The 21,498-nt window shown below is 42.1% G+C and overlaps 1 protein-coding gene across 3 annotated transcripts; it reads left to right on the forward strand.

The window, feature by feature from the left end:
* The first annotated feature begins 1,729 nt into the window (after window positions 1–1,729).
* RIPK1 (receptor interacting serine/threonine kinase 1) lies at window positions 1,730–21,042 on the forward strand. 3 transcript variants are annotated; one of them, XM_048939722.1, is made up of 13 exons: window positions 1,730–1,929; window positions 2,810–2,904; window positions 5,194–5,391; window positions 6,565–6,718; window positions 7,193–7,330; window positions 9,612–9,840; window positions 10,688–10,837; window positions 11,930–12,006; window positions 15,047–15,137; window positions 16,816–17,361; window positions 18,767–18,838; window positions 19,441–19,593; window positions 20,156–21,042. In XM_048939722.1, exons 3-13 carry the CDS (start codon window positions 5,240–5,242, stop codon window positions 20,440–20,442), a joined length of 2,049 nt encoding a protein of 682 aa, XP_048795679.1. In that variant the 5' UTR covers window positions 1,730–1,929; window positions 2,810–2,904; window positions 5,194–5,239; the 3' UTR covers window positions 20,443–21,042. The 3 variants fall into 3 exon arrangements, with proteins under 3 accessions (XP_048795679.1, XP_048795677.1, XP_048795678.1); XM_048939720.1 differs by lacking the exon at window positions 1,730–1,929 and adding an exon at window positions 1,960–2,114; XM_048939721.1 differs by lacking the exon at window positions 1,730–1,929 and adding an exon at window positions 2,156–2,304.
* The last annotated feature ends 456 nt before the right edge of the window (window positions 21,043–21,498 follow it).

The raw sequence follows: 21,498 nt of genomic DNA on the forward strand, positions 1-21,498 counted from the left end.
TCTGAGATATGACTGAACTAATTGCTACACCATCTCAGAATCTCTGGACTGTAGGTTTCAGTACAGCCTTCTTTACAACACTTCATAATACGGATAACCAAGAAACACCTGTCCTCAAATTACATTAAACTTAATTTGCCATCTCACCATGACTGCTCTAGGCCTCTGAATTACTACAGGTGTTAACAGCCCTTCCGTTCAGAGCTGCCAGAGCATTAAACACCCATGACTGTTTCCATTCTAGTCAATCCAGAATCAGCTGGTAACAGCGATTCACAAGCCATCATCATCATTATTGATTATAATTATTATTTATTATTATTTAGAGCAGTAACAGTTGGACTCAGCATTTTGTGGAGACTTACTGAAAAGAAGCTGTTTGTCTAACAAAATGTAGAAAACTGTCTTCAGGCCCAAGGAGGAAACTTCAGCCTTGAAGCGACCATGTTACCACCAAGGTTGTTCTGCCTCTCCACGCACCATTTCCCACCTCTCTTTCCAAAGAGACACTTTACAGAAAGCAGCCAGGTATGAGCCTCCTGTCTCTTGTGGAGGAACATGCTGACCAGCAGAATTATAGAGCAGAATCGTAGATCATAAGGTTGGAAAGACCTCTAAGATCATCACGTCCAACTGCCGATCCATCACAAGCATGCCCACTAACCATGTCTCTCAGTGTCACTTCTGCACATTTCTTGAACTCCTCCAGGTCTGCTTCTGATGCGCAGCCTTCCAGTCACTCTGCACCAATGTATGGGGTTGTTACAATTAAAGTGCAAGACACAGCGCTTGGTCCTGCTGAACAATTGGCCTCAGCCCATCAATCCAGCCTACCCAGATCCCTCTGTAGGGCCTTCCTACCCTCAGGCAGATCAACACTCCCTCCCAGCTTGGTGTCAGATCATCCATAAAGATATTTAAGGAGAAACAGAAGGCACAAGTCAGACTGCCTCTTTCTCTGAAAGGGCAAATAAGGATGCACCGGTGGTTTAAAAAAATCAGATTCCTTGATGACAACCAGAGGGGAATAAAGGTTGATTTCTGTATTTGCAGAGTTCCAGGATATGCCAGCATTACACACCATTGTAAAACCTCAAAGGTTTTACAATACTAAAGAAAGTATGATTATTTTGTTTGCAAGAGAAGCATGGGACTGACACAAACATAGCCTCAGAAGTCCTTTGCAGCAAAGGAAACTTCTCAAGGAAACTCACTGTGGGGTTTAGCACAGAATTAAACAATTCTACCCTGGCCACTGTGTTTCTTTTGGATCTACAATAGCCTCGGCCCTCAGCTTCCACCAGGAAATGGAAACAGGCTACTGGATCCCTTACTGGGACACTTCATCACATTTCTAGAGCTTGAACTCCAGCTGCAGAAAGACCCCCACCCTTAAACATAAACTATGGGCTGCTGTTACCTCCGATGTGGACCTGCTGCTGCTGTTCTGTTGGTGCCGAGCCCTGAACTCTGCGGCACCCACTCAGCACTGTGAAGAGTGCAAGAATTCCCTAGAATGGAAAAGGCAGTTATTCACTGAACAAACTGTGATTTGGGGATTGGTCTTATGTAAAGATGCTACATTAGCCTGTTGTATTTTAGAACAGCCTTCCTGATGAAAATAATAGAATGCGTTAAGAAGTTGTGCAGTCTTCCTTGCTGTTAGTATGACAAGCAAGTTTGACAGAAGCGGGCGGGGTGGGGGGGACAGACACGTGACCTTTACCGAGCTGAATGGACTGGATGCTTTTTGCCGGTCCTTCTAGGTTATGTATTTCTGCAGCTGAGCCACGCTTCCTCCACACCACGCTGCCCTTTGCTGCCCGCCGCAGCAAAGAAACGCGTTTCTGCAACGTCTGCGTTATCAGCCGCATCCCTGCTCCTCCAGGCCCGCGCCCGAAGCGCCGCGCCGCCGCTTCCCGTCGCAGGGTGTGTGACTTTCGCGCAGTCCCGGTTACCCTACGCAAGAGCCGACGGAGGAGCGACAGCCGCAGCCCGAGCCGCCTCCTCCACTTCCGAGCAGGCGCAGCGGCGGGGCGCGGCGAGACCTCCGCCGCCGGGCCGCGGGGCTCGGCAGGGGCCGGCGAGGCCACAGGACGGAGCTCGCAGCCACGGTAAGGCTGGACGGAGCGGGGCAGAGTGGGCCGGGAAGCCGGCCGCCCCACCGAAACCGAAAGCCCTGCGCCGCCCCCATCTTGCGGCGACGCCGCCGTCGGCTCGCGGCTCCCGGGCCGGCTTCGGTGCCCGCCGGACTGACGGCCCCAGAGAGGCGAGGCGCGGCGCGGTGTGCCGCACGCGGGAACGGTGAGAGAGCGGGGAGGCGGCACGAGCGGGGCCGGCGGGCAGGAAGCCGCCAGCAGGAGCCCAAGGAGGACGCGCTGCCGGCCGGCGAAAAGTAGGCCGGAACCAAAGCCCGGGTCCTGACAGCCGGGCTGCCCGTGCTGTGTCCTGCGGAGGGATGCGCGTCTTTGTGAGCGCTTATAAAGCGACGTGATACCGTTGTACTGCTGCAAAGCGTCCCGCAGACCCTCTCTGCTCCGCCCTTCCCCGTGTCCCTCTGCTCTTTTACCAGAGCACTCTGCGTATCCTTACTGTCTGCTTCTTTCCTTCCTCAATACAGACGCTCAGAGAAGTATGTTGGGAATAATGTGTTTTGTAATCGACCAACTGTACTGGTGAGAGTGACTTTATAGGATACAAACTGCCTGCAAGAAGTAGAGTCGGCCTCTGTAAGGCTAGGTTGAGCTGAACCACAAAACGTCTTTTCTCTCAATCACAGACACTTAATGTATGTATTGCTGTATCACAGGTGCTAAGGACACGTCTGAATCGCCATGTATCTCAAAAAGCTTTGAATGGACCTGAGCCTTCCTCCTTGATTTCTGCATTATCTGACACTCCCAGGTAACAGCCAGTAACTCATTAAGTAGCATACTGAAATAAGTAGTCTTTAAATAATACACACCTATGTATGTAATTGGTGTTCAGAAGAGCAGTACGTGCAGTTCTTGTGTGAGCACTTCCTACTTAGATGTGATATTACTGTTAGCATGCATACCTCACTATGGATCACAGAATCACAGAATGGCCTGGGTTGAAAAGGACCACAGTGATCATCGAGTTTCAACCCCCCTGCTATGTGCAGGGTTGCCAACCACCAGACCAGGCTGCCCAGAGCCACATCCAGCCTGATGTTAAAGTCTCATGACTGAATTCAGGCCTTTGTACTCTGGACACCTATACCCACCAGCAGCATCTCACCAACTACACCAAGGAAGCCATAAGACCATAACTGGGAACTTCCAAGGAGACAAGAGCAGCAGCGGGGATTTCCAGCAGCACAAGGTGCCTGTGCTTTCTAGGCAGGCTAGCACTCCAACAAAACACAATCAGCATTCTTTCAAGTCTAGGAAAGCCAAAGAAAAAAACTCTGAGAAGAGCAAACTGCTTCAACTGTAAGAAGGATTTCCTGTTGTCTGTATGTATGTATAGCATATACATGTACAGGGAAGGAACTGTTGCTTTCTGTATTTTACAGAATACAGAAAGTTATTATTCTTTAATCTTCCCTATTTTGGCTTGTTAGTATAGAAACGATCAGCCGGTTTCCGGATCTGCACATCATCATTGAGGCCCCATCTGGAGTACTGTGTCCAGGTGTGGAGCCCTCAGTACAAGAAAGACATTGAGATTTTGGAAAGGGTCCAGAGGAGGGCGACTAAGATGATCAGGGGGCTGGAGCACCTCCCCTATGAGGACAGGCTGAGGGAGTTGGGCTTGTTCAGCCTGGAGAAGAGAAGGCTGCGGGGTGACCTCATTGCAGCCTATCAATACCTGAAGGGAACCTACACCCAGGAGGGGAGTAAACTCTTCAAAAGGGCTGACGACAGCAGGACTAGGGGAAATGGTTTTAAGTTGAAGGAGGGAAGATTTAGGTTAGATGTTAGGGGGAAGTTCTTTACTAGGAGAGTGGTTAGGCCCTGGAACGGGCTGCCCAGGGAGGTTGTGGATGCCCCGTCCTTGGATGTGTTTAAGGCCAGGTTGGACGGGGTCCTGGGCAACCTGATCTGAATATGTATGTTGGTGGCCCTGCTAGGCAGGGGGGTTGGAACTACATGATCCTTGGGGTCCCTTCCAACCCGGGTGATTCTGTGATTCTGTGTGATTCTGTGATTCTGTGATCATCTCTCTTTCTTCAGGTCCTGAATAAACTAATCTATTGCTGACAGTGCCTGTGTTATAGCTGTCACAGCCACCCGGAAGAAACCACAACTGTGCAACCCTTCTGGTCTCTTGGACTTTGCCTTTTATTAGAAAGCTTTTCCTTTACATGACATAACATGATTACCTCCTGAGAGACACGTCAGGCAAGAGAGTACTGCAGCTTTATCAAAAGCTTAAAATGGTTTGGGTATTCGCTGGGGTGACTCGCCTACCCATTGCAAGGCTCTCCCAAGTTCTCAGTCTTTTTTGTTGTTGTTTTACTCAGGAGTTACTGCAAGCCAAGGGATGGGGACAAGAGAGCATTGCCTTATATCCCCACCACCACAGTCCTTGCCAGTGTTTGTCTCCTTAAATTGAGGCAGCTGTGAAAAGGAGTTTTCTACAGAAGCTGGGTTCTCTCATCATCCAGAGAAAACTTCCCTTTGTTTTAAACTTCAAGCAAACTCTTGAAAGCTGAATTTGCAAAGATGCTTAAGATGTATCTTAGAGTTATATAAGTATATAGGCACCTGGTAGACCTACATTCAAGCAATATAGAAAATAAATTGCCTCTCAGAATTGCTATGCACAACCTGCCCTTGGAACTGTGGTCCTTGGTTTTTTGGGTTCTCAGTTTTTGCAAGCGAAGCATGAGGTACAAGGACAGTACCAATCCACTACATATTGTATGGGTAGGAACACATATTATTATTATTAACAGTGATTTGCAGCAATCAGGCAAGGAAACAGTTTAACATCACTTTAATATAACTGCAATGGATTGATAGAATACATCACTTGTGATCTTAAGGTCTCATCCTACAAGAGAACAGCAGTATCTTCAGTTTCACACTGAGGCCCTTTGAAATGCAGCTAGTTCAGAGGAGTTATAAGAGTATATATGCCAGTGTCCCTCTCCTTACATAGAAGCTTACTTAGTGGAACAGCTAAATGCTGAATAATGACACTTTCTTTTTCTCTTTCCTATAGGAAGACTTCATTTCCTTTTTATTGCTAAGCCACAAAGCTTGCAAACATGTCACTGGATGACATCCACATGAGCACAGAGGATTTGATAGACAAACAACAATTAGATGCTGGAGGATATGGAAAAATTTCATTATGCCTTCACAGGACATATGGATACGTAGTATTAAAAACAGTGTATACAGGACCCCAGCGCACTGAGTAAGTTGAAGATGTATTCTTTCAGTTTAACGAGTCCTTCAAACTCAATGGAGATAAATCTAAAGAAAAGTTAATAATTTAAGATCTTTGGATTCTGGAGATGCTGGGGGAGAACACTCTTAAAACGAGCACCAGCAGCTTTCCTTCAAATTTTCACTTTTCCCTCATTAGCCACCCTTTCTGCAGTTCTCACTCAGTACAGGGAAGTTCCCAGGTTTGTTGTTCTGGTTCGGTTTTTTTTGCAAGGTGTGTGCTGCTGTGAACTGTTAAGTCTTGCACACCTAAGCAGATGTAGGAACTCAGAGGACACGTTATTTTCAAGCTTGCCGATCAGTTTTCAATATAGATTTCCACTAGGAACTAAACAGACACTGTCTGTCAGCAGTACTCCAGCCCTACAGTTATGATACCAAGAATGTAGCTCTCTCTTCTGAGAAGAACTGTGAGCTAAACCCACTGATTTAATTCACTGATTTAATTAAATTTGATTTTATTTTGCCAGTGTAAAGTGAATTAAGAGATTCTGGTAGTTTGCAGATTGCACTGATGGCTGGGACAAACAGTTAAAAACGACAAGCTTGCCAGCTTTGTTTCTGGTTTTGTTTCTTTTCAGTCTCATTGTCCAGGCTGTTTAAGTTTTTTATTCCTTAAAAGTCTTGAATCAAAAGTCTTAAGCTAAGTGAGCTTAAAGCAAACAAAACAACTACCTTCTCTAGTACTGGAGAGAAAGACAGAGGGAGAAAGCAGTTTCCCTTTTAGTCACAGGCTAGGAAAGCATTAGCGAGCAATACAGTCTCAAGCTGTTCTTGCTTCCATTTGCCTGTGACTTAACGGGGGTAATAGTAAAATACCATCCCTACTTATATCTAAATGCATGGATACCTTCCTTCTCTAATCGTGAGCTCCCGTCTGCACACCCGTGACTACTGGTGAGTTGTACTATGGCCCAGGTGACCAGACTTCGAGTTCACTCTAAACCCATCATCCATAGTAAATGTTATCAGCATCCAGTATGTGGGTAGACTCTATAGTAAATCCACTGTACCAGTTCAAAACAAAGAGAAGAAATGGTTCATCTTCCAGCAGCTCTGGGGAGGTTGATGTTTGGCTATCAGTGTTTTCATTCCTGTGTTTTTTCCTAGCCCACATTCAGAGTAATTGCTTTTTTTGCAGATGTAATGCTTCCCTCCTTGAAGAAGGCAGGATTATGCGCAATCTGCAGCACGACCGTGTGGTAAAACTACTAGGTGTAATTTTGGAAGATGGAAACTACTCACTTGTGATGGAGTATGTGCACCGGGGCAACATGATGAAAGTGCTCCAAAAAGTGAGCAGTGAATTGCTTCATCCCTTGCTGCTCTTTTTGGATGATGATTGAGAGGGACAAGATGTTACTGCCATCTGCAGAGGATGCAGTCCTTTTAGTTTCTGATTCTTTTCTGTGTTAAAGGGCCAGCAGCACCCTGCCTGCTCTAGAGATGGCAGGTTGTAAAAGCAGAATATAGCTTTGGCTTCCCTGTGAATTGCAGAGGTACAGACCACAGTTGTAGGTTCAGAGTTAATGGAGTATGTTTGTAAAAATATCTGAAGAATTTTCTTTAAAAAGGTGCTTTTGTAAATATGGAGTGACTCTCAAACTACCATAACAGAATAATTTAGATTCAGGAAGGACCTTTAGTTCATTTCATACCTTATCTTGAGCAGAGGCATTCATAGGACTAGGAAACAAACTTAGTTAAATACTGTTTCTTATTGATGGTTGTAATAGCATTCTTTAACATACGGCTTTCATTCATTTCAGCTCCCAGTACCTCTGTCAGTGAAAGGGCGTTTCATCCTGGAGATCATAGAAGGAATGCTTTATTTACACGGGCAAGGCTTAGTGCACAAAGACCTAAAACCAGAAAACATCCTTGTGGATAAAGACTTCCACATTAAGGTGTGTGTTAAAGTGAGAATGGAGAATGCTGATAATTTGCATCACAGACCACAGTGTGTCTGTGTTCAGATGGTATTCCTGATGGGTAGATGAACTCTTCTGTGTTTCACTGAGCTATCGCTAGGACGATATTAGCAGTGACCTGCACAAGCTCTGCACCTGAGATTTGCGTAATCTGCCCCCATCTGTGAAAAAAAATATCCCTACAGCTACTACTGAGCAATAGTAGTGAGAATTAGTGAATAATGAAACAGCTTGAAAGAAAAAAGAACAAACTTCAGCACACATAATCTGAATCAGAAAGTATCTGAAGGATCATGTCTTTTGTCCTTTGTTGCTGGAATTTCTCATCCTGCCTCTAACTCTTTTTTCTTCTTCTCCTTTTTATCTTCTCTGTTGTCTCCCTCTTTTTTTCCCCTTAGTCATCATTTTTAAATGACAGCCAGCAGCTACAAAAAAGAAAAAGCAGCAGGAGACTACTTCAGAGAATGATTTATAAACCTGTTCCAAAGTCCTTCTATTAACTTCAGAGGGCTTTTGGATCGAGACGTATGCAGATAGAGCCCACTGCTCAATAAACCCGAGTAGAATTTGCAGCAGTCCTCATCAGTTGTTGTGGTCAAGGTGAGTTACTGAGATAATCAACTCATTACAATAGGAAACCAGTGATAGAATGTTGTGAAGAAAACTCTGGCACTTGATACTTCTCACACATAAATTAATGAGAAATAATTTGACAAGATTAAGATAGTAGCAAGTCATAGTGCAGTATGAGCACCTTGCAGAAAAGAGAGATAAGCTTGTATTGTTTTGTTTTTTTTTTACCAAAACAAAAAACCCACAACAAACCCACCACCTCATCATCCACTTTACAGGTTAATTGGATGATTTGGGGGGTTTCAGACTGCTTATACAGCCAGGCACAAATCAGATTGTTATCACACTGTATGGCAAACTGGAGCTCAGGGTGAAATTCAGAATCAGATCAGACTTAGCAGTTTGACCAAAAGTCTCATGTAAGGCAGCTGTTGAATGATCTGTCTGTTCAGATGCGTTTAACATTGCCAATATTTGTAAAGGGAAAAAGCACATCATAAATAATAGCTGTTAAAATAAAATAATGCAGGAGAATTTTTTATCAGGTTTTCCTCCGCCACATTAGGCCTCCTCTCACTTTTAGACATGAACTTGGACCTAAGTCCTCAGCAGGTCTTAACTTAGAATTTCTTCCTCCTTGAATATATCTCCTCTAAATTTAACTGAAAGCTTTAGAAACTAAAGAGGAACAGTAAGCTAGGTAGAGGCAGCAGGAGAAGAGTTAGAAGTGAAGCAGTGTGTCACTCCAGTTGTATCTGAAGTGATTGGGTTACGCAACTAGCTGAGTTCACAGCTTCCTGTGGCCAAATGAGGTAGTCCCACTTTCTTTCATTTTTCCTCTCCTGTTGAATTCCTGGACTTTGGCCACCCTGTCCCCAGTATAACTCAGGAAGCCAAACCAATCAGATTACATTTTGCCTTTCTGGCCACCCTTCTGTCAGGGAGCACTTAGTTCAGCAAGCCAGTTGAGTGCCCAGCACTACGTGCCCTGCCAGTACAGGACCAGAATAAGCCAAGAGAGCACACAGGAGGAGTCTGTGAGAAAAGGAGGGTAAAATTACTTTGTTCACCATCAGCCATTAGTCTAGTTGTTGTAAAACAGCACCCTAGGCTTTCAGTAATGTCACATTGTCCAGTGCACAGTACCCAGACACTCTGGCTTTTACTTTTTTCATGCTGTCCTTTTTCCATGTCTCTTACAGCAAATGCATTGCATCACTTTGGATCTAATTCCTCTCCTTTTTTGTAGAAAGGAGTAAGGGGGGGGTTGAGTTAGATGGATTCTAAATGGAAAGGAGGAGGTGGTGATGTACATGCTTCTCATACATTATTCCTGAATCTTAGCTACTGCTTTTGTGGATCTTCTGTTGTGCTGTGAGTACAGCAAAGTATATCTCAAGCAAGATTGTCACTATGAGCAAAACTGAATGTTTTTCCCCTTGCACTGTACCATTGCTCCACCTGCTCTTAAGCTAATAATTAGGTTTCCAGTTGGCAGTAATATTTTATTGGGGGGGGGGGGAAGAAAAGATGAAATAGCAAACATTTTCCCCCCTTTCCTTTAGTTACATTTTTGCAGTTTGTACCAGCTAATGTTACAACATCGAGCACTGCATGAATTACTTCCTTATCTCCTTTTCACCACAGCACTAGCTCTGACATTCTCTTGGTTTTTTTTTAATAGATTGCAGATCTTGGTGTTGCTTCCTTTAAGAACTGGAGCCGGCTGACCACAGAAGAGACCAGCAGGCAGAAGAAAATCAAGAGCGCTTCCCAGAACAACGCCGGGACCCTTTTCTATATGGCCCCAGAGCACTTAGATGATGTTAACGTAAAACCTGTGGAGAAATCAGATATTTACAGCTTTGGCATTGTAATTTGGGCAATTTTTGCTAACAAAGAGCCATATGAGAGTAAGTTGTTTGGAAAAAACATTAGGTTACAAGGTTAAGTTATAAACGCTAAGCATTTCAAGTTACAAAGTTAAGAATAGTGGGTTATGCTGCCTGTGCCCAAGTATAGCCCCTGTTTTTACATCTCATGGCCACTTATTGGCATTGACTGCATCATTCCTTTGAAATGTCAGGAACACAGTGCACTTTTCAGTGGCACTTGAAATACAGGCATAAAGCCAAGTTTGGACATACAGAACACATGTAAACCTGCACTCAGTGGCAGAAATTAGACAAGCCTTGGGCAGGCCAGGATGGAATCTCTCATGTATGCTGATTCCTAACATGGGCTAAACGTACCAGCATTTCTCTTTTGACAGGACTGTTCATGCAGCCAGTTACTGTTCCTCAGCTGTGTAATGCTGATCTCTTAACATGCATACATGTAGAAAAGTAGGAGCAGACCGTGGAATTCCAGAGCAACGTTTATCATTTTGCATGTTTGTTTTGTTCTGCTAACTGTCTGCACACTGCCTATGTGACTGTCTTTGTGTTCTGAGCTAGCACAGAGCGTAACTGAGATTCAGGTTCTACAAATCTAGATATGTCACCCTCACATGGCACACATGCATAAAAACATTCATTTATCTGAAGTCTCTAATATACAGAAGTTAGGGAACTGGATTCAGCTTCAGAAATCTCTCAAGTTTGTATCTATAACTCAGACTTCTTTCTTCGAAATCTTCATTTATATATGCACAAATACACAGGCTGTTGCTTCAGCTGTTCCTTTTGGCCTACGAAGATGTGACTTTGGGAGAGAGAAAAACCTGGGATCAGAACCTGATGTGAAATTTTAATTTTTCAGATTGTATAAATGAAGCCCATATTTACTTTGGAATCATTCGTGGAAACAGACCAGATGTAGAAGAAATCATTGAGGAATGTCCAAAGGAAATTATTGACTTAATGAAACAATGCTGGGAGCAGAAGGCAGAGGATCGGCCGACCTTCGCAGGTAAGGCATTACATGGGATTATTTTTGTTCTGTGTCCATCAATAGTTTGCAGTGCAGCAAACGTGAATTCCTTCTTATTAATTCTCAATTAGAAAATAAAGTGACCAACTCAGATGCCCAGTAAAACCTGTTCTCCGTACACTGACTACAAATAGCATCCCGTCCAACAGTTACAGCTTTGAGAAAGAACAGCAGATGGAGTAGAATAGACCGGATGGAGACAAGACACTTTGTACATGCTGTAATTTTTTCTTCAATGTTGTGTGATCCTCCTTCTCCAAAGGCTTCAGAAAAGCTGGTGTGAAGGAACATAATACATCTTGGGTACAACTGACATAATATCCTATCAAAACCTGCATCAAAAGCTGATCAGCCTTCCATTAGCAATGCAGCAGTTTGTTACTGATCATCCTTTTATGTGGTCAGAATCCAAAGCAACTGAAGTTACAAAAAGTCGACTGAGTGGTCTGATAGAAGGTGGGGAGGGGAGGGGAAATAAGAGCAATCATCAAATATACAACATACATAAGCCAATATTCCTCATTTCCCTTTGCCTTTTCTCTCTGTCACAACAGCAGTCCCAAAAAAGAAAAACTACATGCTCAGGGAGTTATGCAGAAGCACCTAGAGCTTCATATACAGCAGAATCAATATTCATGAGAAGCAAATAGACAGGGAGAAACAAATCTGCTATTTCTATATTTAACCTGCAGTGATGTTTGTAGATTCTTTGAGTAATTCCATCTTTAGTAGAAGTAGGGTAGCTGTTTATCCAATACCTGAATGCAGTTAAATGCATCTTACTTATTTTGGCAGCCAAGGGAAGTTACTTCAGCCACCGATCACTTTTCTCCTAACAAGCAATAAGATGACCAAAAAAATCCATAGAAATAACCTTGTTTTTAACTACACTAAGGCTAAACAAGTCATGTGAACATAGACTCCAATGCGTGTTTAATTTTTTTCATTACTATTTCTGACTCGATATAAAATCTTGATTGAATTCTTGTGCATCAAGGTTGTTAACAGCATGTACTACTGATTTTCTACTGAAAACCATCTTCATCTAATTCTTTTTTTTTTTTTTTGCAGAAGTTAGTAATAAGTACATGCCCTTTTACTACCAAAATCTAGAAAAAAATATTGAAGACGATCTGAAGAAGATGGAAGTGAGTAATTTCTTAACTATTATTTCCTAATATTAACGTGTCAGCTTCCCAACCATGCCGTGCCACGTCCCCAGGTACTGCCAGATTCTGCCCAACTCTGATCATGCCCAACCAACCTGATTTCCTACAATGTAAAAATGGATGGATTTGTGAATGAGGGGAAAGCAGTGTACGTCATTTACCTCAGCTTCAGGAAGCTTTTCAATGCTGTCTCCCAAAATATTCCTGTGTCCAGGTTCAGAAGTTACCATCTGGATGGGTAGACAGCCAGATGGGTTAAGAACAGATTGAATGGCCTTAGAGGGTAGTGGTTAATGGGCCCTACTTCACCTGGATTAGAATAATGCAGGGATCTGCTATGCTGGGACATGCCCTGATTTACACCTTGATCAGTGACCAAAGGAGTGATGGAGTATGATCTCATAAGACATGCAGATGACAAACTATGGGGATGAATAAGTACCATTATGGTCAAGGGTGCCTATAGCAGGCTGGGAGATTGGGATGACAGAAACCTTACAGAACTCCAAAAAAACCCAAGTGCAGTATGCTGCATGAGGGGAGAAACAGCATGTGGCCTCAGTGCTGGCTGGGGAGCAGCACTGCTGCAAAGACTGGGGCTTACTCAGCCTGAACAGGAGATGGTTTGGGAAAGACGTAAAAGCAGCAGCCTGTTCCTACCTTTGAAAGGTTTATTGAGAAGTTGGAGCCAAACTCTTTCACAGCAGCACACAGAAAAAGGAAGATGAGAGACAGTGAGCATAAGGTAAAACAAGAATAGCCCCACAAGGACAGACAGCAGTGGAGCAAGCTGCCCACGGCAGCTGTCTGGTCACCTACCTTAGAGGTTCCAGGATGCAGACAGACAAAGCCCTGGGGTACCTGGTCCAGCCCCAAGGACAATCCTGTTCTGGGCCGGATGTGGGACAAGACACATCCCAAGGCCCACTGTAACCTGAATGACCCTGATATGAATGACTGTGATAACACAGTACTTCAGAAAAGCTTCTATCGTGTCCAGAATGTCTCACTCACATAATAAAATATTATTCCAGAGATTCAGAAGTGTCAGAATATGATTTAAAGTAAGTATAAAAAACTCTGAATTCATGCTACATTGCTTTTTTCTTTAATGCCTATAAATTCTCAGCATGTTTGAGAGCAGGAGCTACACAACAGCAGCAAGAATAGTTCCCATTTTTATCTGAAATCAGTTATTTTTTCCTACTGCGTAAGTTGGTTTCTCTTCCTTTTCTGACTTGAGGTTTAGGTTTACAGCTTATGATACAAAGAATGATCTCAGGACTGAAAAATAATACGAGAATGAAAACTTCTGGAGTATTGGCTGATGACAGAATCTTTTTGTAGTATTAATTTATTCATTTGTCGTGACAGCTATCAGTGAGAACTGAACTAACTTCTGATATGAACTCCAAAGGTCCATGTTATGATAGCAGCCCCAAATAATCATAGGGACTAAAGAACTATTTAGAAAATGGGATATGTCTGTTCCTTCCTCAGGAAGAAAAGCATCCCTTCATATCAGGCCACACAGGTGAGGGGCACAGAGTGTGAATACAGCATCCAGGCAAGTCAGGATGGTGAACTGCTAGGACAGCTTCATTAGGAACATGAGTTAGAGGATTCAGGCAAAGCCTTTGTTGCCTCAGCACTAGCAATTGTGGATGCAAGAGTTTACAGCCCCCTAACTAAAAGGGCTTCAGGATCACAGAATGGTTGAGATTGGAAGGGAGGTGAGGAGATCATCTGCTCCAACCCTCTTCTTTGCCAAGAACACCTACAGCAGGCTGCCCAGATCCACATTCAGGCAGCTTTTGTCCATTTGAGCAAACTGCCACTGCTTGGTCACCTGAACAGTTTAAAAATATTTTTTAAAAATTTAAAAATTAAAAAAAAAAAAAAAAAGCAAAAAACCCTATACTGCCACTCTCAGAACCTCCTGTGGTTCCATTTGTTCCCACCACCTCTTGTCCTGTCACTGGGCACCTCTGGAAAGAGTGTCTTCTTTACACCATGCTATCAGATGCTTATACATGCTGACATGATCTCCTCTGATCCTCCTCACCTCCAGTCTAAACAGTCTCAGCTCTTTCAGCCTCTCTCACAAGAAAGATGCTCCACTCCCTTAGTTGTCTTATCTGCACCCTTTTTGTTGGCTCTTGTACTGCAGGGGCTCAGAACTGAACACAGCACTTCAGGTGTGGCCTCACCAATCTTGAGTAGAGGGGAGGGATCACCTCCCTTGACCTACAGTCCTCCAAAAGCACCAGGACACCATCAGCCTTCTTCACTGCAAGGGTGTATTGCAAGTTCGCATTCAATTTGGCATCCATCAGGTCTCCCAGGTCCTTTTCTGCAGAGCTGCTTTCCAGCCAGTCAGCCCCCAGCATATATTAGTGCACGGAGTTATTCCTCCTCTGGTGCAGAACTTAACATCCCCCTTCATTGACCTTTGTGAGGTTCCTGTTAGCTCATCTCTCCATCCCGTTGATGTCCCTCTGTATCATTAATGGAGATGTTGAACAGGATTGGACTCAGTGATGGCCCTTGGGGTACACTGATAGTTACCAGCCTCCAACTAAAATTCTAAGTATCGGTCACTACCCGCTGGGTCCAGTTATTCAACTAGTTTTCAAGTCACCGTATGCTCATCTAGCTCACAGTTATCAGCTTCTTTGTGAGGACCACAGGGGAGACATTAATTATGAAATCTATCACTATGTAAAGATTAAGCTTATACTCATTTAGTTAAAGGTTCTCTGGCCAAGCTGGTATTTCATACTACGGTTGCATTACAGTTCTTCCTTCTTTCACTGAAGACAAGATTTTGCCCATCTGTAGCAAAGCAGTGGATATTTTCTGCAAGGCTCTGCCCTCTGTAAGAGGATTTCTTCCAACAGATTCATGGGATCTGTTCGCCCAGGTGACATCACTGTGAGGATGTTTCCTATTCTACAGGCGCTTCCTTTTGTTAAGCTTTTACCTATAACTTGATCGTATGTTCTTTTCTTACATGTAGGAAATGTGGCCCGAGTCAGAAGAGTTGCTGCAGAGGATGAAATCCCTTCAAATAGATGCTGTAGTGGTAGATACCAGTAATGGCCAAATAGGTAAGTGTTCCAAGTCACTTACCTAGCACAGCATTGACTCTGCTACAGATAAAGGTTGCCCATGTACAAAGTGAGTAATGTTACCATTAAGTTGCTATGGAGAGACTCAATTATTCAGTACTTCACAGAGAATTTTAATCACTGAAAAAACTAAATTTGCTCCCAAGCTCACTAAATATTTCCAGCATCTACAGTTCAAACCCATTTTATTTCAGCCTTGCGCTTTCCTCTTCCATGCCAACAGTTTTTTCTATACTAGATTTTTCAGTAGTCAATTTGATAACTGCTTTCCATAGTTGATATTCCTTCCCACCTTTTTGGTCACACCAACAAACTTAATGCTTGTCCTGTCAACTTCAACTCCACAAACTTTCCTTTTTCCCCACTCCAGCCTTTGTTACAAACCAGGACGCAAAATTATTAATAAGAAAACAACAACACATTACAGTATTTTGGGATCTTGCTGTCCATAATCTACCAGAAGAGCAGTAATACATGAGTCTTCTCCCCTTTCTCTCATATTTTAAACCCTGGATGAGTTGCATGTTTTATGGAGCTGTCACATCAGTATGTTACAATGTAGTTATTCTTGTAGTAGCACAGCTGGAATTGTTTTACCAAAGTATCTTAACAGCAAAGGAAATGAGATCCTATTTCCAACACTGATTTACAAACAATCTAAAATTCAGTAGAAATCAAATCCCGCTGACTATGCCCACACCATTATAAAGATTGTATTAAACAAGTGACTTGGAACTATAACAGGCAACTGATAAACCCTCACCAAAGCTACGTTAGCCGTAACAGTTCTTTAGTGGAACTATTGGACTTAGTAAGGCAGGCCTATTGCTGTATTTTTACATTAGTATAGTTACATTTCCCTAGCAAAAAGAATAACGTAAGACTAGAGATTACAGATGCTTTTGTGCTTTTAAGGATAAAAAGGTTTTATTGTCAAACTAGGCTGCAGAAAGATACAATCTTGACATCCTGACAAAGTCAGGTTGGTTGGTTGGTTCAGTTTCCCCAGAATGTTGCAGCATGATCTAAACTATAATTCAGTCTAATTTGGTACTTCCTTTGATAGAGAGAACTAGTTTCAAAGATGACAGACTGTTCTATCTGTAAGTGTTACTTGTAAAAAGGTATTTGAGACAATGAAGAATAAACCAGACAAAATAGAAAGGATTAATCCTGAAATATCCAGACAGGATTTCTGCATAATTTTTTGCAGATATTACTTTGTCATTAAAGTCACAGAATTTTACTGAATTTTAATGACAAAGTGTTGAATTAAATAACACCAATCATAGTGAGTTCTATTTTCCATCTTGTCATACTCTGCTCTTATTAAATGATTGAATGCAGTTAATGCAGTCAAGACTCAGTAGTAAATCAGACCCTACACATGCTGCTGGGAACCTGTTGTTTCAGTGACTAGGAACGTGGTGTTGATATCAGCAGAATAACAGCAAGCTCAGACACCACTTTCCTAGACATAGTTCTGTGATACTTCCCAGAAAGGGAAGTATTATATAAAACAGCTTATGCTGGAAGTGATGCTACACTTTTATAAGTTACCATAATATTAAAAATAAATGAACAGAATCTAATGCCACCACTAGCTATGTTGTTGCAATAGAATATATTTCAAATACTTCATTTTTTTCTCTTTCAGATCAACCTAATTCTCTACACAGCTCTCAGGGTCAGATTAACGAAGCCTTGTTTGCTGCCTGCCCTGAGAACCAGCCTGTTGAGAGCTGTGAGACTTCGTTTACATCCTCTGACAATCTAGAAAGAAAACTGGAACGCGAATACGACTACCATGCATTTGGCAGCCGGATGGATAAATCAGTAGTTCCACCATACACCCCTGAAATGAGAGAGAGAGAAAGGAGACAAAAAGTTGCCAACGATCCATTTGCAAAGCTGCCTTCTGTTTCTCAGCAGAGTGAACATTATCACAAAGCTGAAAATATGGGGTCAAACACTAACCCTTGGTTTTTGCCAAAACGAGCTGCAATGCCAACATGGGGAAATTTCAATAATTTTTATGGGCCGAATGTTAACAGCCTCCTAACAGGAAACACGGAAGATCTCTATGATCCCTGCTCAACCAGTGCCTTTAGCCTAAGCAAAACTCCTGTGCCGGAATCTCGCCCAAACCTGGGGGCACAAAGCAGCATAAACCAGCAACAAAAGAACGCAGACATGGATACAGGTGAGATTCCTCCTCCTCCCAACTCTTGTGTTTCTGAGAATGCTTTTTCCTCTAAAAACAAAGCAGCCTTAATAATAGCAGACAATGGATATACCGCAGCAGTTAACAAAACTAAGAGCTGTTAGTAACCACGCCTGGAAAGCTAAGGAGTATTTTTGACTCACAGAATGTAACATTCACACCACAGGTTGTGCGTGCAAAAATGGAACTTCTCTCATGATGTGTAGCATTTCAGAAAATAGGTATTTAAGCTTGATTTGCAGCAAGTTAAGAAATTCATGAGTTCAGGGAGCTAACAAGGAGCTAAAGCTCTTAACTGGTTTCTCCAGAGATCAGTGCTAACAGAGAGGTTCTCTTACTGTTTGTAGTGAACTGTGGGATAGAAAGGTATGGAGAAAACAAAGAGAACAGTGAGTGTCAGTAGCAAGCAGAAATAAGCTGTCAGTAACCAGCAGCAGTTAAGATACAACTTCCAGGAACTAAAGGAAGTATTGTACACAACAGTCTTCTCCTACTAGCTACATAAGATTTTTAGTGTGGCATTCTATTTTAGATCTTCTCAGAAAAAAAATAATAATAATAAATTGAGGACACACAGCTGCTTACAGGCAGAATGCCACAAAGTTGTTATTCTGCTCAATTATTTATGCAGAAGCTGGAACTGTTTGAGTTTATGGACTGAAATGAGTCTAAGAGCTGTCATGTCAGAAGGCAGGAATTAGAACTGTCAGTATCACTATTATAAAGAGACCAAAAAAGTAAAAGCAGTTATAGTAGGGGGGCAACATACAATGTCATGGCAGGTATCAGACAGCTGCAGAAGACCTGAACTGCAGTTCTTCCATTGTTTTATTTGGAGACTGTAACCCAGTATCTCACTGCCCCATCACAAGCTGTTAGAGCTCATCTGAGCACATCCAGATCCATTACTGTGCCCAACAGGAAGTTCCATCTCTGCAGGACATTGCTGCTACCAACAGAAGATGCAGTGGCATCCCACGCTTTTGCTACAGCTAACACACTAACAAACCACGACCAGTCTCAGCAGTAAATAGTAGCAGTGTGCTTGGCAGCTTTCTTGGTCTGGAATTTTCAAATTTGAATATGTGATGGGTGGCAGTAATATCTGTGACTACACTGTGATCCTGCACTGCTGTCTGCTAGCCAGGTGTTCAACACCCACATGGAATCCTGCTCTCCTCACTGGGATCCAAGGATCATGAAGGCTATTTGTTCCCAAGCAAAACCACGATAAGGGTAACTGCTCTAGAGTTATTCAAGGAGATAAAGTCCTGTTAATTAAAAGCTTCTTGTCTTTTCGTATTTAAGTACAAATAACTGCAGTACTTATAGATTTTTCTTTTTTAAATTTGCATAATACTTGTAGCATTTCCCCTCTGTTTAGGTATCAAGGTTTCTGCCTCTTTCACAAGGGGAACTTTCACATATTATCCTCCTGCACCTCCAATAACCAGAGGTAAATGTAGCTGTAGCCTTTATCTGTCTTGGTAGCCAACAATATATGCATTGCATCACAATCAGTGAGGAAAAAAGCTTCAGCATCTTGAAATAATTCACGTGATTGCTTTATATCCTTAAATGTAGCAGAAGTTAGCAATGTTACCATGTAATATTCCTGTCTCTACAATTCCATATCTGCACATTTATATTTGCTTGATCAAGGACATCGTCATCTTTAATGTAAAACATAAGGATTGTGCTGATCAGCCTTCCTTGGAGCACAGGTCTCCAGAGTTCAGCTGCCTTAAACCTGTCCTGTCCTTTGTCTAGGGCATTTTGTTGTGGGATACAGTAACACTGGCTTTCAGTAAAGCACAGCTGTGTCACAATACATGAAAATGTGTTCATGATTGCCAGTACTTTGCAGAGGAGCTTGACTAGATGACTTTTAAGGGTCCCTTCCAACTCAAACAATTCCACAATTTCTATGTTAAATACAATACAAGAATTTAATCACTCCCTTGATTATCAAAATCTTCATCCTTACCCTTCATGCAGTACTTGAATTTTTGATTTATATACAGATGTTTATAAAACTGTATTAATTTCCTTATGCAGAAGATTCAGTCATGTACAACATAACTAACAGCTCCGGAATTCAAATTGGATCCCACAATCACATGAAGATTGAAGAGCAGAATCAACACATCAGCACTTCTCCTGTTGCTACAGAAGCATCTTTCTTATACTATGAATCAACGGGTATATTTGGTAAGATGTACCTCCCTAGCTTTGGTGTGTGATCCTCACGCAGTTATCTCTGAGAATCATTAGGTTTGGACAATGTGAGAACAATACAACTTAGTCTGTGACTCCTTTTTTGCACAGTACTTGAAATATTTACAGGTCTGTGCCAATACTGTTCTGGAATACTGTGTACCTTATTTGTCTTGTCAATATTGGATTAAGCTACCCTTTTATTCCTAAGTAAACAAAGTAAAGAGTCCCAGAATGTAAAAGACATCACATATAGACATCAGTCAGCTATACAAGGACTTTAGGAAAGAGCTCTGAATTTCACAGGTGTTTAAATAATAAACTAAGGTAGATTCAGAAAAAAAAGCAAGTCCACCAACTGCTTGTGAACACGTGTGTTCCCACATGGAGTTTCTTTTGTGGTAATTAGCTAGTATTGCCTCCACTTTTGATCCTGTCACCGAAGTTCTACCTCAAGATATTGTAAATACTTTGGAAAGGACGACTGAAGTAGCGTGGGGAGCAGAAGGAATGTTAAATAATGCTATTTTCTTATACTTTTTTTTTTCTTCTTCAGACAATAATACTGTCCTGACTGAGAAACAGCTGAATCTAGTGAGAGAAAAGTTAGCTAAGCAGTGGAAGCACTGTGCCCGTAAACTAGGCTTCAGCAACTCTGAAATTGATGAAATTGATCACGACTATGAACGGGATGGACTAAAAGAAAAAGTTTACCAAATGCTGCGCAAGTGGGAAATGAGGGAAGGCTCCAAAGGTGCTACAGTTGGAAAAATTGCCAGAGCCCTCTTTGGCTGCCAAAGACTGGATCTCCTTACTTGCTTGATGCAAATGAATGAGGAATAAATTGACTGAAGCTGGAGAGGGAGGCACACAGGATGTTTTTACCTGAAGACTTCCAATAACAAATAATTCTGAACAGACTTTCTGGAGCTTTTTGCACACTTTTCCTCTTTGGAATGGATTTTTCTGCCAAGCAGTTTTCAATGAATACCTCCAGCAACTCTAAAAGTTTGTGTCAAGATAATGAGGTCTTCCAGATGTTAAAATGTGGTATTTTCCTTCTGGGAGGGAAGATTAAAAACAAAAAAATTTCCAAACATTAGACAGAGGCATTAATACTACTGATTTGAGGAAATTAAATTATACAGAATCCCTAGTCTATCTTTAAGTATGATGAACTCTTCTTTGGTTCTGAACAGAAAGTATGTCATTTCAGCAATGCTAATGGATCAACACAAACATGAAAGACTGTCTCACTGTTTGAAAGACGTGGACAGAAAGCAAAATCAACCCTTAGATCTTGCCAATACTTACAAGGCTACTACTATCCCAGACTGCTTTAAGTTAATGTGCTATTATTTTTATATCTTTTTATAATGTTCATTATATATCTAGAACTCTGCTGAATAGAAGTGTGAATAAAAGCAGAAATGATTTTTTTTTTTGGTTGAAAAAGTGTGTAATTGGTAAAATAGTCTTCTTTCATGGGTTAACATTGCATTAGATTTTGTGCTGCTTGGTAGAGAAGATTTTATGGGAGTAATCTCTGCTCTGCTTTATTACATGGGAAAAACAATCATTATGCAATTTGGATAAAGACCTGGGAAACACAAGAGCTTTGGGAAGGGGAAAGTGCTTCTTTATTAGAGGATAGAAGACCCATTCTGCTCACTGTGTGACTACGAGTATTACTAGTTACTAAAACTCCTAGGCTGCATTTGTACTAGTTAATTAAAATGCACTTGGGAACATTCCATGATGCTGAGGCCAGCTGGCAAAGAGTAGCTTGCTGACAGCATAACAAATTCATTTAAGCTTGAAATATTAAAGCAAGGGTTGTCTCACCAAGTTGTAAGTCGTACTGGGGAACGTTGGAAGAGCTCTGTAGCGTAGATTTTA

The sequence above is a fragment of the Lagopus muta genome, chromosome 3, assembly GCF_023343835.1.
Source record: "Lagopus muta isolate bLagMut1 chromosome 3, bLagMut1 primary, whole genome shotgun sequence".
In the NCBI taxonomy this organism is placed as follows: Eukaryota; Metazoa; Chordata; class Aves; order Galliformes; family Phasianidae; genus Lagopus; species Lagopus muta.

Excerpts from the sequence above, each read along its gene's own strand:
- RIPK1 (XM_048939722.1), top strand. The coding sequence starts at position 5,240 with ATGTCACTGGATGACATCCACATGAGCACAGAGGATTTGATAGACAAA. Across the intron at positions 7,331-9,611 it reads ATAAAGACTTCCACATTAAG|ATTGCAGATCTTGGTGTTGC; the intron begins GTGTGTGTTAAA and ends TTTTTTTAATAG. Across the intron at positions 10,838-11,929 it reads GGATCGGCCGACCTTCGCAG|AAGTTAGTAATAAGTACATG; the intron begins GTAAGGCATTAC and ends TTTTTTTTGCAG.